The 16,221-nt window shown below is 50.6% G+C and overlaps 6 protein-coding genes across 6 annotated transcripts; 3 read left to right on the forward strand and 3 right to left on the reverse strand.

The window, feature by feature from the left end:
- Positions 1–284: 284 nt before the first annotated feature.
- FIESC28_09552 (uncharacterized protein) lies at positions 285–790 on the forward strand (the record flags this gene model as incomplete). Its single annotated transcript, XM_031163688.1, has 2 exons — positions 285–447; positions 594–790. The coding sequence occupies 2 exons, from the start codon at positions 285–287 to the stop codon at positions 788–790; spliced, it is 360 nt and encodes a 119-aa protein (XP_031012188.1).
- A 128-nt stretch (positions 791–918) lies between these two features.
- Positions 919–1,429, forward strand: FIESC28_09553 (uncharacterized protein; the record flags this gene model as incomplete). Its single annotated transcript, XM_031163689.1, has 2 exons — positions 919–1,140; positions 1,181–1,429. 2 exons carry the CDS (start codon positions 919–921, stop codon positions 1,427–1,429), a joined length of 471 nt encoding a protein of 156 aa, XP_031012189.1.
- Positions 1,430–2,135: 706 nt separating this feature from the next.
- Positions 2,136–4,522, reverse strand: FIESC28_09554 (uncharacterized protein; the record flags this gene model as incomplete). The annotated part of the gene is made up of 3 exons (XM_031163690.1): positions 2,136–3,688; positions 3,738–4,134; positions 4,187–4,522. The coding sequence occupies 3 exons, from the start codon at positions 4,520–4,522 to the stop codon at positions 2,136–2,138; spliced, it is 2,286 nt and encodes a 761-aa protein (XP_031012190.1).
- Positions 4,523–9,060: 4,538 nt separating this feature from the next.
- FIESC28_09555 (uncharacterized protein) lies at positions 9,061–9,737 on the forward strand (the record flags this gene model as incomplete). The annotated part of the gene is made up of 3 exons (XM_031163691.1): positions 9,061–9,252; positions 9,305–9,495; positions 9,581–9,737. The coding sequence occupies 3 exons, from the start codon at positions 9,061–9,063 to the stop codon at positions 9,735–9,737; spliced, it is 540 nt and encodes a 179-aa protein (XP_031012191.1).
- A 244-nt stretch (positions 9,738–9,981) lies between these two features.
- Positions 9,982–11,253, reverse strand: FIESC28_09556 (uncharacterized protein; the record flags this gene model as incomplete). The annotated part of the gene is made up of 3 exons (XM_031163692.1): positions 9,982–10,683; positions 10,731–10,916; positions 10,969–11,253. 3 exons carry the CDS (start codon positions 11,251–11,253, stop codon positions 9,982–9,984), a joined length of 1,173 nt encoding a protein of 390 aa, XP_031012192.1.
- A 1,728-nt stretch (positions 11,254–12,981) lies between these two features.
- Positions 12,982–13,806, reverse strand: FIESC28_09557 (uncharacterized protein; the record flags this gene model as incomplete). Its single annotated transcript, XM_031163693.1, has 3 exons — positions 12,982–13,423; positions 13,476–13,605; positions 13,656–13,806. The coding sequence occupies 3 exons, from the start codon at positions 13,804–13,806 to the stop codon at positions 12,982–12,984; spliced, it is 723 nt and encodes a 240-aa protein (XP_031012193.1).
- Positions 13,807–16,221: the final 2,415 nt, after the last annotated feature.

The following is a 16,221-nucleotide window of genomic DNA, read 5'->3' on the forward strand; positions in this document are numbered from 1 at the left end:
AGCCTTGGAGGATGATTCTTCTAACAACCACCCGCCACCGTAACTATAAGCTTGTCGTCGGACCTCAAATGCCGACACGGTAACAGCATATCCAGAGATGGCACACACCTTTCTATTCGTGCGGGCGCTTCGCGGTCGCGTGGCCGAAGGAAAGGATCTAGCTACGCTGCGTGAATTCGTCGCTGGGACCATCGTCAGGACGGAGTTTACTCGGATTCCTCTCAATATAGTATATATACAAGCAAGCCAACATTAAGTCTCAACACAAAGGACATGAAAACGCCATGGCTTATCCTCAGTACGCCAGTGCTGTCGAGGGCTTCTTGGAATCTCTGGTCCGTCACGCTGACTTCCTCTGTCTGACTCCTGCCGCCAGCCAGTACCACAAGTTGTACCGTGGCTGGAAGGTCATTGACGCCCGGGGCGTTTTCATCGACGAGGCAGTCTGTATGTCTTGAGTTGACCTTTGTTGCGTCTGGGGCAATACCCTCACACCATGTCTACTCTTCGGGCAGCCCGACAGCTCCCACCGACTGTCCTCACCAAGAGTGACAAAGTTTCGGGCACCGACCATTTAGTCAACTAGTTCTCAGCCTATGGCGAGGTCTCCACAATGAGTGCACTTTTGGCTTCTAGCCTTCCCGTTTACCGTCTCAAGGTTCAACTCCGTATGACCAGAGGAATGTTTGACCTTGTCGCCAAGGTGATCTACCCCGATGTGCCTTTCACTTACCATGGCAGTCGAGCCATCAACAACCCAGAATTCAAGGTTGAGCATGGCATTGACTAGTGCCTTCACGCCAAGTTCCCAGAGCTGAGCGCTGCAATACAAGGTCTGAGCCATGGCACTGTTTCGACCGACACACCGCGAATTGAAACCCATTCTTCTATATATGTATATATATATATGTTATAAACATGAAGGGCTCTCTGTCCTGTCTTTGTTCATTACCAAGACTCTCGGGTCTTTGGAAATCCCAGAGCAGGTTCCAAGCGCAGTCGCCACAAGTCAAGGTCGGCCTCGATTTGCTGAATGGCTCTGTAAAGGACCTTCACATCGATCCGAAAGAAGTCGCAGTCATCGCGCCCTATGCGGCGAACGTCAAGCTCATCATCGATGAGACGCAACTATCCTTCCGTGTAAACGCTCACAGACATGGCCACGATCGATTCATTCCAGGGCCAGGAAGGTTCAATCACACTTAATATCATGGACACTGATCATCCTCGACCTGGGCTGGGATTCACCCAAAACAAACAACGTTTGAACGTACTCCTTACTCGACAGAAGTGTGCTCTGTTCATCGTCGACAACATAAACTTCGGCGAACCTTTCCGTAATAGCACCGAGAAGCCTCTGTTCAAGGTAGAGAACAGTGCTGGTGAGATCTTTGTCAAGGCTTCGGCTCTTCGATTTCCCGTAGGTTGAAGGAAGCTGGGCGTAAGACTTGAAATGTAACCTAAACCTTAGTATAATATATAAAAGATGGCCTAAAGGCTTTCCTAAACTTACGAAAAATTACTAATCTTTCGTCTCTAATGCTCTCCGGGGTCAAGTTCTCTTATGTGTCTGTCCACCCTTGGCCCACCCATCTGACCACTAACGCGAACGGTATTGAGATTCGGCTCTACGGCATCCACCAATAATACATCACGATACAGCGCTGACCGTCCTTATCAATCAACCACGGCGGATTTGCCTGATATCGAAGGTTTATTCGTGACTGTTCTGTATCTGTGTCGTCAGTCACATCGTGGTGTCTGCCTCACATGATCGGACTTGGGCGGACAGTCCCCCGGAAGCGGGGCCGGTTTGGCGGGGTCGCATCCGGGAATTGCTTCATCTGTCGCAAGATCATGTCATTCGGCATGAGCCATCATTAACCTATCACAGTGTTTAAATTGTCAGCGGCTTTCTCAAATGCCGAGGCCATCATAACAGTAAGTTTTGACAGCAACGTCAGTGTTCTAGCGCCAGGCCCTTGATTGTGTCAAGCGATCTAGATCAATTGATGAGACGACAGTGCAAGAATGGACAACAGACAGAACATCACAGTGATTAAAGCCAGAGATGTAGAGTAAATTCGTAATCATTTCATTCTCAAAGGTATTTTGCTACGTTGCTATTCATAAAATTACAGTCGAGGAGAGACATTAGGCGCGCTGCCGTTCTTAACATCAAATCGGTCAAGGTTCATCACCTTGGTCCAAGCAGCGACAAAGTCGCGAACAAGCTTCTCGTTACCGCCAGCCTCAGCGTAGGTCTCGGCTGTAGCGCGGAGCTCAGCGTGCGATCCGAAGACGAGATCGACACGGGTTCCGGTCCACTTCTTGTTGCCGCTCTTGCGGTCAATACCCTCGAAAATGTCGCCGTTGCCAACGGGCTTCCACTCGGTGCTCATGTCGAGCAGGTTGACGAAGAAGTCGTTGGACAGGACACCAGGGCGCTTGGTAAGGATACCGTGGGATGAGCCGTCCCAGTTGGTGTTGAGAGCGCGGAGACCACCGATCAGAGCAGTAATCTCGGGAACGCTGAGAGTAAGGAGCTGAGCGCGGTCAATGAGCATGTGCTCGAGCTTGACACGGTCTGTGGAAGCGCCGTAGTTACGGAAACCATCGGCGGCGGGCTCAAGGTGGCCAACAGACTTGACGTCGGTCTGCTCCTGGGTAGCATCAGTGCGGCCGGGGACGAAGGGCACGGTGACGTTGACACCAGCATCCTTAGCAGCCTTCTCGACAGCGGCAGAACCAGCAAGGACAATCACGTCAGCAAGAGAGACAGCCTTGCCATTGGACTGAGAGTCGTTGAACTTCTTCTGGATGCCCTCAAGACCGTTGAGGACCTGGTTCAATTGAGAGGGGTTGTTGACCTCCCAGTTCTTCTGGGGCTCAAGACGGAGGCGAGCACCGTTGGCACCACCACGGAGATCACTGCCTCGGAAAGTGGAAGCAGAAGCCCAAGCAGTAGAGACGAGCTTGGAGACGTCGATACCAGACTTGAGGATCTCGTTCTTGATGGCGGAGATGTCGCCGTCATCAATGAGCTTGTAGTCCCGCTCGGGGACAGGGTCTTGCCAGGTGAAGACCTCCTTGGGGACCTCAGGGCCGAGATAACGGTCGCGAGGACCCATGTCACGGTGAGTGAGCTTGAACCAAGCCTTAGCGAAAGCATCGTTGAACTCTTGAGGGTTCTCGAGGTAGCGACGAGAGATCTTCTCGTACTCAGGGTCGAAGCGAAGAGACAAATCGGTTGTCAACATGCTAGGCCTGTGCTTCTTGTTGGGGTCGTAGGCATCGGGGATGGTAGCGTTGGCGTCCTTGGCAACCCACTGGTGAGCGCCAGCGGGACTCTTTGTGAGCTCCCACTCAAACTGGAAGAGGTACTTGAGGTAATCGTGGCTCCACTTGACGGGAGTGCTTGTCCATGTAACTTCGATACCGGATGTGGTTGTGTCGGGACCCTTTCCGGACTTGTAGCTGTTGGACCATCCGAGACCCTGTTGAGAAAGGTCGGCACCTTCGGGCTCGGGGCCAACATGATCGGTTGAGCCAGCTCCGTGGGTCTTTCCGACAGTGTGGCCACCGGCAATAAGAGCAACGGTCTCTTCGTCGTTCATGGCCATGCGGCCGAAGGTCTCGCGGATATCACGGGCGGCGGCGACGGGGTCGGGGTTGCCATCAGGACCCTCTGTTTATTGTTAGCGATGATCGTGGCGATAGCTGGAGGAGAAACATACCAGGGTTAACATAGATGAGACCATGGTGAGCAGCAGCCAAAGGCTTCTCGAGGTCTCGGTTGTGGATGTCCGTGTGCTGAGGCTGATCGGAGTCAGTAGCACCAGGCTTAGTGGTTCCCTTGCTTCCGTTGGAGTAGCGGACGTCGTTTCCGAGCCAGGTATCCTCGCCACCGTAGTAGGTAGCCTCATCAGCCTCCCAAGTGTCCTCTCGGCCACCAGCAAAGCCAAGGGTCTTGAAGCCCATATCCTCGAGGGCGACGTTGCCAGCGAGGACGATCAGGTCAGCCCATGAGATCTTGTTACCGTACTTCTGCTTGATGGGCCAAAGGAGACGGCGGGCCTTGTCGAGGGAAACGTTGTCGGGCCACGAGTTGAGGGGGGCGAAACGCTGTTGACCCTGCGAAGACCGTTAGAAACGAAGGCAATTGAGCGGAAGGTTTGGTGCTTACCTGTCGACCACCACCACGACCATCGAAGACGCGGTATGTTCCAACGCTGTGCCATGAAAGTCGCACCATGAGACCACCGTAGTGGCCAAAGTCAGCAGGCCACCAATCCTGCGAATCGCTCATCAACTTGCGCAGATCCTCCTTGAGCGCAGGGAAGTCGAGCGAGTTGAAAGCCTCAGCATAGCTAAAGTTCTCGCCGTAAGGGTTGGTGACATTGCTGTGCTGGCGCAGAATGTTGGTCTTGAGAGACTCGGGCCACCACTTCTGGTGAGTGACGCCGTGTCCAGCAACGTTGGGCACCTTGGTGTGCGCAACGGGACACTTGCTCTCAGCCATATTGTATTGTGTTGTAGACAGAAATCTGGGTTTTGTTGCTGCTTTTGTGTTCAAAATCCAGGTCCTCCTCGCTGTAGATAATGACAAAAGACGAGAAGAAAGAGATGAAGAGGAAGAAGACAGTGGAAGAAGGAACCGAGGCATGGAACAAGATGCGGGGGTGGAGTTTGGTGCCTCTTTTATAACGTAAGGTAACAAGAGGCGGATTGGCAAAAGACGGGCTCTGAGTGGAGTGGCAAGATGGAGTGAAAGAGGAGGCCAGATGAGAAAGCCCGGGTCACTCTCGGGATCTCGTCAAAAGAGTCCGTTTGTCTGTTACTCGGGAACTTATGCCGGTTTCGTCAACAAGGTCAAGAGCTACCCACTGCAAGCCAAGTGCGGGGAAGCTATACCGATACAGCGCCCAGTGTAACTGTAACTACAGCGCGTAACAAACACCCGGAATGCTTCGGCTTCGGAAGAGAGATCCATTGTCCGCTGAGGAAAACCATGACATTTTAGAGTCAATCGCCTCAAAGAATCGTCTAGAATACCATTTGCGAATGAATGATATCCTCGACTCTACTGTGAATTACACCTGGATTGATCGCCACATCCAATGTGAATAACGTTTCGTCGCAAACACCCCGTGATCGGTTTAGTACCGGTCTAGCCCCGCTGAACAAAACAACCACAGCAACTGAACAGTCCAATTATCTGCGCTTTAACAGCCCGTTTGGTCATAGAATGCTTACATACACCTGGAAGAAAGAGGATCTGATGTGCCAGGGGATCTTACGTCTTTGCTGTAGCGCATTGCGGATTTGGCCCCGAGATGGTGGGCTAAAGAGCGGGGTCAACTTCCCATCAAATGTTGTGTTTTCCGAACTGGGTTAAAAAGATGAGAGTCAGGCAATTGAATGGCATGGATACATCAGTTGCTTCTATATGATCTGCTTTATAGACTTTATCAGTTTATTGGCTGTATCATCAACAAAAGATGGCAATGCTATGCCCATGAAGACGAATCTCTGTCTGATGCATGGTGAAATCATTGTTCCGCTTCTGTCGGAATGGTCCCCCACCATCCACACCCACAAGCCGATTCGGAATCGCAAGCCAATCAACAGCCCCGCTTACATTTGGAATCATCTGCAGTTCATGGAATCAATTGCCTTCTCTCTTTGATCTCAGACATACAGACCGGTACCTGCGTCGGCGGCAGCCTCATTCTTTACCGAACGCCTCGTTACTCGGATCATCACAAATAGGCCGAGGCTTTAAGGAAAAGATCCAGAGAAAAAGCAACAGGGGATTGAACTGGTGACTTTCGCATGCGCAAAAAAAGAAGAAGGTGGACGATAGCATCGTTGATCCGATTCCGTAAAGAACCAGACCTAGCTACCATCCGTTAGTGTCGTCAAACATTACGGTCCATATAGACTTCGTAGAACATTTGTGAGTATCGATCAATGTCTCGGCATCTCACAGCCAGATACGCCAGTGTATCAAGCGCTGATATTAATTCTCTTTGTGGCAGAGAATAACCCAGGATCCGGCTGATGAAAGCCGCGTCACCGAGAAATGTGATAACGCCCCATGAATGGGTATCATCACCAATCGACCAAGCCTCCCTCAAATGCAGGCCAGCGACAGCTAAATGAATGTCAATGAATTGATGTGACTGCCGCAAGGCACTGCAGTTTAGCAAGAATGTAGACTTCCTTCTGATGGTCCGTAACGGTCGCCAGTGTTCTGACTCTGCGCCAAGTAATTGTCCATCGCGACGTTCAAATAAACATGCAGTGCCACAATTGGGACAACTACGGGAATAAACTCGAAAAATGAGGTGTCATTTAGGTTACTCCCTTCGACATTTCAGGCTAAAGTAAACGGTCATGGCTGTCACGTTGTGTACTGAGAACGATCAGGCGTCAAGGCTTGCTGAGAGGCTTGGTGGAGAGAAGCAAATACGTTGAGGGTATGTTGGCTTTACGATACAGTTACGGTAATCAGCATGATTTATAGCAAGTGGAAGTCGGTGGTAGACTGCTCTTTCTTTGTCAATCCCATCACCGAAACTGTAGTTGGATAGGCAATTGTACGGGGCATGACGGTACACCGAACACCGATGGACTTCGGTCTTCGAATGAGCAGCGGTGTCCGTTGGCCAGCGGAGTCGCGCACTCTGTTTGTCGAACTTGTATGTATGTTTGACTTCTCGCACTTCGGAATCCGAACTGCGAGCCCTCAGGCAATCGGCGGTCCAGTGGCGTAGCAGAACATCATCCCATAGCTTTGCCACTGATGCTGATCGGACGTCCGACCAATGCGACAGGACTAACAGTCTCCCACGGTGTTCGGTGAGTATATTATCGAGCCCGTTGGAGCCCAGACATCCGCGCGATGCTGTCCTCGGTGTGGTCAAGTAACCTTCACTGGGCAACAAATTCACCGAACTCCGATGGAGCGCATCAGACAAAGTCGACGTTAGAGGTCGCGAATTGTTGGCATGGCACAGGCGCTGGCGTTGAGACAAGACCGGACTGTACATGTCGCGCTTGCACGGAACTCCGTGGCACCAGAACCGCCCGTCGGCATTGGTCTCCTGTGGCAATCCGACGGTCCGGAGCAGCTTATGACTGAACGCCGATGGACTCATACTCGGACTTCGCAGCAACGAAGCAATGTCTCTCGCCGTATTACGACCATCTGGTATGGAGATTGTATGTATTCAATCGTTCGATCGCGTGCAGAGTGGACTTCGCCTGGCTTGAGCTTGGCGCGAGGTATCGTAAAGAATCAAGTATGGTCGCATTCACGGACTTCGATGACTCGGAGCTTGATGGGTCGGATTTCAGTCGATGGAAGGGACTCGGCAGTCCTGAACACCGTCGGAAGTGTATCACGACATTCGATCTATGAGGAGGATAGTCGGCGAGCGGTGTCACGTTGATGTCGAGCACATGGCTATCTTGGGGTTCGGATGGCCGTCGCCCATGAATGCAGCTGAAGCGCAAGCTTTCGAAGCGAAGATGTCCCAGAAGTTGGAAGAGGTTCTCTGGAAACCATCGCAGCATTGGTGAGTACTACTGACAGCACAATGACTTTCGGTGTGAGTAGGGGGTATACGGCGACCGCTGCCACATCCTCGAGTGCATAACTTTCTTGGAGATCGAATCCGGCTTCGGTGACAGGCTCTGGAGCGAATCGCGGTGTTCTTTACAAACTCCTGGCTGGTAAAACTTGGTAAGAAGTCGCTGGGAAAGAATCACGTTTGGTGGGACTGTCAAGGCACATCGCGGTATCAGCTTCGAAGGTTGTCAACAACCGAGGCCAAGGCGATGTTTTTTAGAGGAGCGACGACTAGGTAAAATGTCGCAAAGGAGATTCCAGCTGTCTCGTCCGATGTTTTACGGTCTCGGGGTCAGTAGACGATTGGTCAACCATGAAAAGTGAGCACAGCCAGGCGATGTCGCAGAACTATCTTCGATGGATGGTTATGAGCTAGTTAGAGAGATGGACGGTTTCTGGGAAGTATCAGTGAGCCGCTTGTACGGAGCAAGAAGTCATGCGCCCGAGCATACAGCCAAGAACTGGTGATAGAACCGTGTCGCAGTCTTCTTCTCCATGTCCTATAGCAGGTCACAGCTCGACTTAAGTCTGGCGGCTGGCGGCTGACTCGATGCGTAAGAAAACGAAAGGCATGATCATCGGTCGGACATGCACTGTGGGTAAGAAGAGACCGGTTGCTCACTGGGCGAAACTCGGACTGTTTCCAGCGGTACTGCACAAATAAAGCTTCAAGCTCCAGGACAGAAACGCGACCGCGTCGCGGAGATAGATCGGCACCCTTTTTCGCGCGTCTATGATGTCATCGAAGCACGTATCTTATCGATAGATGGTATCGAGCCAATCAGCTCATGTAAGGTGGGAGTCTGGCTTGATTGCGAACCTCCTGTTAGATCGCTTACGGATTTTGAGTGAGCTTAGATGAAGAGAACTCAAATTATCTAAATTCTCAGATGTCAACATGTAACGCCAAACTATATTTTTCCCTAATGTAACATGATCCGGAGAACTTAGAAAACTATATTTTATACCGAGAAGAGTATTTTATATGCTAAAACTGGAGGTAGAGTGCACTTCCAGTGTTGTATTTTTCGAGGTTCGATGCCTTGAAGCTACCCTAGACTCACAAGTGGCTTATCGTCCATGCCGCTATCGGCCTACCACCGATAAGCTCAATGGGTGGGTCTACTTCGGCGCGCGCCTGTCATCTTGGCTGGCCTGCCTCTGCTCGGCGCAAGTTAAGCATAACTCGGCAAACGACAGACCAGACCCCATTGCCGAATTAATCCTCCCTGTAAAGCTTCTTTCACTCCCATTTAATGCCGACATTGGGGGTCGCGCCGTTGAAAGCGCATTCTTCCACCAGTCAGATGTCATTCTGATGCAAGCCCCCAACGTGGGGTAAGCTCTCTTCAAATACCGTCATCGACCCAACCTCACTCAAAGCTTCACCAAACACAATACTCCAATTTGTTGCTGTATTCACAATGTCAAATAAGCTATCGAGTTCGCTGGCTGAAGCCAAGCTAGTCCCTGGCCCGGCTGCCAGTCTTATTCCCGAGGACTTCAAGCCCAGCACCAATCTGCGCGTGTCGTTTGATGGAAAGGACGTTGAGATGGGAAACTTGTTTCGCGCAAGTGAGTGCAAGCGCTCACCTAGTGTCTTGTTTGACCAAGAGGTATGTTGGTCGGATTCTGAGATGAGCATATTTACTTACGATGTTTGTTTAGGCTGATGCTCCGGGTGATGCTACGTACATGCTTCTCCTCGTTGACCCTGATGCGCCGACACCCGATGAACCTAAGTTTGCGTTCTGGCGACACTGGGTTCTTCCTGGATTGAGACCGTTGGGAAGCGCGGATGCTGTTGCCCAGATCCAGCCAGCGCTCACACAGTACTTGGGACCTGGACCCAAGGATGAGTAAGAAATATCTTATTGAGCGAGAGCTTCGTTGCTGACAAAGTCCCAGCTCTAAGCCACACAGATATCTATTACTTCTGTACAGACAACCCGCAGATCTAGACCTGGCGAAGGAGGATGTTGGAGGCGAGGAGTTTGAGCAACGACGATCTTTCGATACTGCCAAGTTCGTTGAGAAGTATGGCCTACGACTGGTCGGCGCCAACTGGTTCCTCGGCGCTGGAGATGGCTGGAAGGAGTAGTGCGATAAGATCAAGAAGTCCACATGGACAGCAAATATTGTCCAAATACTACCACATGAAGCCATCGCGACTTTGACTCGACCTGTCCCACCGTATTCGTTGAATACCGTGTTCCTCATTTTCACATCACTGACAGCACAAATTCCGAAAAAACTGGAAGGCAAAGTGAATACCATTATTCAATACGTTAATCATACATCTAAGAAACTGATACACATGACTCTAAGTAAGCTCCCGGCCCATCCTAGTTGCTGCTTACACCATTGTTGATAAGCTTGTTAACAGTGTCGCGAGGGACGCTTGCAACAACTCCGTCAAGAGCCTCGGATGCGATGTACTCGCAAAGACCCTCGGCCTTCTTTCCCAATCCCATGAAGTAAGCAGCCAGACCAGCAACGTGGGGTGAGGCCATGGAAGTTCCGGAAATGGTGTTGGTCTGGCCACCGGGCCAGGTGCTCAGGATATCACTGCCGGGAGCAAGAACATCGACGACCTCGCCGAAGTTGGAGAAGTAGGAGAGGGTGTCGTTGCGGGTGGTTGAACCGACGGTGCAGGCGCTCTCTTCGGAGGCGGGGGATGAGTTGGCGGCGTCGACAGCTTCGTTACCGGCTGCAACAGCGAGGAAGAGACCAGCATCGACGATGCTCTTGGCAGCGTTGTTGACGGCTCCGGAGCGCTCACCACCGAGAGACATGTTGACGACAGCGCCCTTGGGGCAGTTCTTGGAGTCGGCGTGGCCAGCGACGTAGTCCATACCAGCGATGACAGCGGAGTTGGTGCCAGAACCGTCGTCGCCAAGGACCTTCACGGCGTAGAGGCTGGTCTTCTTGGCGACACCGTAGGTGGTGGAGCCAATAGTTCCAGCGACGTGGGTGCCGTGACCTTGGCCATCGCCGTCGCGGCCACCAGCAAAGTTCTTCAGGAAGGTGGCGCGGCCATCGAAGTCCTGCTAGTGTTAGAACCAAGTCATTCTGGAATCTGGGGTAAACTTACAGGGTGCTCAACATCGATACCGGTGTCGATGACATAAGCGCAAGTACCCTCACCGGCGCTCTCGTCGTAGGTGTAAGTCTTGCTACCAGGTCGGGAGCTGGAAAGGCGAGCGATACCCCAAGGAGCATTGTCCTGCTCCTCGGTAGCCTTGATGGTGATGACGGCATCCTGCTCAATGTACTCGACCTGCAGATTGTCAGTATGATGATCCCTGCCGATCGTGATCCGTGCGACTAACATTAGGGTCGTGCTTGAGCTTCTCAATCTCGTCATCCTTGAGACTACCCGCAAAACCGCGGAAGCTCTTGGTGTAGGTGTAATCGGCATTAGCCTGGAGAGTCGAAACAGTGTTGTCAACAGAAGCAGCTTGAACGCCGCTCTTCATCTTGACGATGTACTTGCCATCGACAAGCTTGACTCCGCGAGGTCGGATGACGGGAGCAGGCTCAGCTCGTCGAGAGACTGAGGATGAAGGAGCGGCCAGCGCAAAGGGCAAAAGAGCGAGAAGAGTAGCGGAACGCATTTTGATAAAGATTGTCGAAAGTTGGTGTTTTCGAAAAAGAAAGTGAGTGTTGTAGTAAGTGAATGTAGTTGTTGACTCTGCTGTAAAGACTGAAGAGGCTGATGGGATGAGATGAGATGAAGTTTCTGGAGACACAAGCATCTATTTATCTAAATGCTTCATCTCCTTTAATCTTGTTCATCATGTTCGGCTGTTAGTAGTCGTTCGGCACCTAGACCTATCGTGTCTGGACATGTGCACCTGCTCCGATGATCGCCATCGCTTGGAGATAGTGGACATCCTTGCTTGCAGCCACTACCTGCCTAAACAGCCACGGCAGTGTGCCGATCCCACACATCATGGCCCCTGTCGAGGTATAGCATGAAATATTAACGATAACGGCATCAGCCAACCGAAACGTTTCGTGGCGTGGTCAAGTTTGACAATGCACGGTTTGCCACGAGGACGAATCGTACAAAAGGAGTGCATAATTAATGAGATGCCTTGGTTTTCTGCTATGACTGGTTATCCCATTACCGCCAGGTCTGTGGAGTTGCGAATTAGCATTGTTGATCTCTCACCAATCAGAGATGCGAAATGGCCAATCTGCCCATGTAACGATATCGGCCGAGGCGATGGACCAATGACGACGATCAATTGCCTTGGTAGGGAGCTGGTTTCATGTCTGATCCCCTGAACACGTCAAAAGGTCTTGGGACTTTCTCGAAATATCAGAGGACCTTTTGAGGAGATTAACAGGAACAGATAAAAGTTCCAATCACGAGCAATTGTTCTTTATCTCAAGCAATACAGGGATATTCGGTGCCGAGTTTTGGAAGGAGAAGCTTGAATTCTAGAGGCTAAGGGTAAAAGCTCCGACGTAGATCTTCACATTGTGCCCCTCGCATTTGCGAAAAATGCTTGTCTGGTCTGTTGTTCTAAGCGAGATACGCACAACATTTGCCTCACTTTATTTTGCTACCGGAAGATTGCCAATTCGAGCGATTGCGACGACAAATGGCAAGGTTATCCTTTCTTTGTTCCTGGGAATGCTCAGTACAGGGAACATATTCCCCAATTAGAAAGCTTTCCTTCACCAAAAGATGGGGAGCTGGCGCAACGGTAGCGCGTCAGATTCCAGTTAGCTGTTCCACAGCGTAATTCGGGGATTCCTGAAGGTTATCGGTTCAAATCCGGTGTTCCTCATTCTTCCTTTTTTGCTTTTTTCACTTTCTTTTTTTTTCCAACGCCTGCAATCGGCGAACCATCATTTATTTCAATGACCTGTGAAAACTCATTCGCCATCGATATTTTACTTAACTATCGACGGCCCAACGTAATTGGTCATTGGGAGCGTCCCAGAAACTGCCGTCATCTTTTGCCGTGTTCCTGAAGCAATTAAACAAACGAATCATTTTTCAGTTTCCACGTTTTGTGCATTCGTCAGGGTGTCATAAGAATTGGCTACCAAAAGCCTAAGAGACGAAATAGTTTAGTCATTTTAGGATATCTTAGAATAGCACTTTAGGCTTCGTTATTTTAATGTCCTAAACTCTAGAGGATCTTTCTGTTACCCACTCAGTGTTGATCAAGTATTCGCAGGATCCATTGGTATGTCCATAAAGTGTGTATGTTATTGTGGCAATAGTAATGGCCGGGCATATATATACAGAAGTTAAACCTAGTTCATCAACTTTTCCTCCAACAGTACACTATCATTCCCATCTCTCATAACATTCATACACCTATCTAACAGCTCTTAGTAACACCAGATGTAGTGCAGAACTTTCCATCAGGTCCAGATCCGATCTTGGAAGGCTCAGCGCCGTTCGAGTTACCCTGGTAGCGGTCGCAGTACTTGCCAGCGTTCTGGCAAGTGTTGCTGATCTTGCAGGTATCGCCGTAGTTGGTGTTGATACCACAGAGGACACCACCGTTGACAGCGACAGAGTTCTGGATGACGACATTGCGAGGACCGCCGTTGTCCTTGCAGTTGCCGCAGTTGCGGACCAACTTGCCATAGTTTTGAGCGTAGAAGTCCTTGATTTGGACAGTACCTCGCCCGTTGAATTGGACGATCTTATCGTCGGCGTTGAAGGCACCTCCACCGTTGATGAAGGATGTACCGCTTGTTTGCTTGAGGGTGATAGCATCCTCGCAGACATCGGCCCACCAGACGTTGTTCAGGGTGCTGATCTCAGGTTAGAACCGGCAACACATATACGTAGTACTCTTAAACTTACCAAGTTCCCTTGCAGTGAACACCTTCGGCTTGAGAAGCACCGATGATGACGTTGGAAAGAGTAGCGCCGTTCTCGAGAATAAACATAGCATCCTTCTCACCAGTCTCCTTCTGACCTTGGCAAACATTGGCTAGCCCATGTTAGTTTGATCCCTTACTATAATGTATGTGGATGACTTACTGCTTCGCTCGAATCGCTTCATGCCACCGTCATAGCTGCCCTTGACAGGAACAGCAGTAGGGAAAGAGGTGACACCAGCAGACTTGGGAAGAGTCTTGGTGACAGCGGCGGAAGAGACGCCAGCGAGGGCGAGGATAGTGGTGTACTTCATGTTGGGCGAAAGGTGATAGTAGATGTCTGTTTTGATAAGGCTGAGTTGTGGTGCTTTGAATCCAGTCTTGGCTCACAGGATTCACCATTCTTTATATAGCCATCGCTGATCGTATGTCTTTGACTTTTCCTCACCGCGATGCATTGCTCATTACCGGAGACCCTGAGGGTTCCTCGTCTGGTCGCACCAATGAACTTCGGAAAATGACGAGCGAGTCCCAAAGCGGCAAGCTAGCTCTCTCCGTTTGATGTTACATCTCCAGCCTCCTCCAACGCTCATTCGAGGAAACGAGCTTCCAAATTCTCCGTCTCTCCATCGCATTTGGTCAAACCAATCACACCGCTTCCGCGTTCTCAATCCAGTCACCTGGCTAAACAAGCATTTTTGCCAAAGTCTGGGGTAAGGCGAGCTCTGTTCCCAAAAGCCGCAAGTGAAGCATGGGGATGGTAGCGAGCTAGTGGGATAAGACTGGTCTCGATTGGCGGGGTTATCTAGGGATGTTGTTGAGAGAATGGATCCACCAATGGTACCTTGTTTTAAGCTTATGAGGATCGTGATATATGTTTGAGTTGGAGGTCTGGACGGGATCTTCACAGGCATTTGGGGATCGAGGTTGCAGTGTTGTGGGATGGAGTTGTTTCTGTGCCGTGTGATGCTCGTGTTCCTGGTTGCAGTGTTCTAGACTTTGGGGGCTACTTGAGATAAGATTGATGTCCAGAATTTATCGTTTCAAGGGGAAAGTACTTCGACTTTGACAACTTTCCCACCCATTCATGAAACTCAGAGCCGTGAGAGAAACATAGATCTGATGTCTGCGTCACATGAAAGAGGAGATCCTACAGAACCAATATTTGACAACTTCAAACTTACTTCAAATAAGTGCTATGTACGACGATCCGGGTTTTTAAAGAGTTCGATCTATATTGCCAAGGGTATGGTTCGTCTCGCATAGATACCGAAAGATCCTTGGCTCTCGGCAGCAAGTTTGGGGGATCTGCAGTGTATCATGTAAATGTTAGAGGGTACACCCCAACGAAGAGGTCAGGGTAATTTGTACGTACTAAATTCCTGTATGTGCAATAATGAGAGTATATAGAGAGTGAAATTGAGATGGAAGAAACGTAGCAAATTTGAGTTGTCCCGTCCAGGATAGGGCCAGGACGACTGAATGTGTATCCATGACAGCCTAGAATCACTGCAAATTCTCCATGGTGCAGTTGGTGCACCACGTGTCAAGAACTATTGCTCTTGCTGAGGTCTATGCCATTTTTAAGGTCGAAGATCTCGTTATTGAGAATACCGAACTTCATCGCAATGCCATGATCTGAGTACTGGAACAGTCAAGCTTTGAATGGGCGTCAGGGTGTCAGAAGAATTGGCTGTCAAGACCCTAAGGGACGAAATAATTTAGCTAATTTATGTAAACTTAGACTAGTACTTAGGCTACTTTGTTTTAGCGCCCTAAAACGTAGTCAACTTGATGATAAAAAGCACATCCGAAAAACACCATCCCAGACTCCCAACCATCAAACACCTCTCATCAGTGGGGCTCTTCATGTGCCTATCGCGGCTGCCCTTGTCCTTGTACGCCTTGTTGCACCCATAAATTGTACACGGCCAGTTTTTCGCGTCCGAATGTGTTGCCATGTGGACGTCCAGACTTGCTGGCCTGGCGGTACGAAATCCACAACCCAGAACCGAGCACACATACTTCTGTTTTGGCCAGCGTGCTCGCGATTCTTGTGGTCGACCAACTCCCGCGAATTGGCGACCACCACGCTACATTTATCATAGGCCACGGGTGAGTTGTGGATCTTCGTGAAGTGGGTATCACGAGTACTCTCCTGTCCAGGCCGCACCCAGGGTAATCGCAGGGCCAGGTCTTCTCGCCACGGTGTACAGTGGCTTGATGGATCTCGAGCTGGATATTGTTGGCAGATTAGAAGGGACACTCATCACAGAAAAAGGCTCGATACTTGTCATGGGCGAATTTCTGATGCCGCGGGAGGTACTTCTTGCTGCGAGCCCTGTGACGCGGTTTGGAAGGGAAGATAGGACGACTCAATCAAACCAATGCCACCAACGCCAGCGTTTTCAATGCCCCTTCAAAGGATCGAGTCTTGGGTCCCTGCATTACAAGAGGATCAAGTTCAGCCTCTCGACTTCGCTTGCGGGGAGTGCCCCCAGCATTTCGTCAATGCTGGCCTCTTGCTTCGCCACTACAGGCAGGAGCACGCGGTTGCGGGCTACCAGCGCGACTGGCAGGTTGCTCCTGTCAACACTGTGCAGCAGAGTGTGGACTATGACCATTGGAGTACGCCTGAGCGAAAGCCATGGGCCTGTGATCGGGGTTCGTGCGAGCACCGAGAGCGAGGTCAGCCCTGAAGAAACTATGATGCAGTGGGACAGCTGCGA

The sequence above is a fragment of the Fusarium coffeatum genome, assembly GCF_003316985.1.
Source record: "Fusarium coffeatum strain FIESC_28 chromosome Unknown BRIP53273_contig_251, whole genome shotgun sequence".
Taxonomy (NCBI): Eukaryota; Fungi; Ascomycota; class Sordariomycetes; order Hypocreales; family Nectriaceae; genus Fusarium; species Fusarium coffeatum.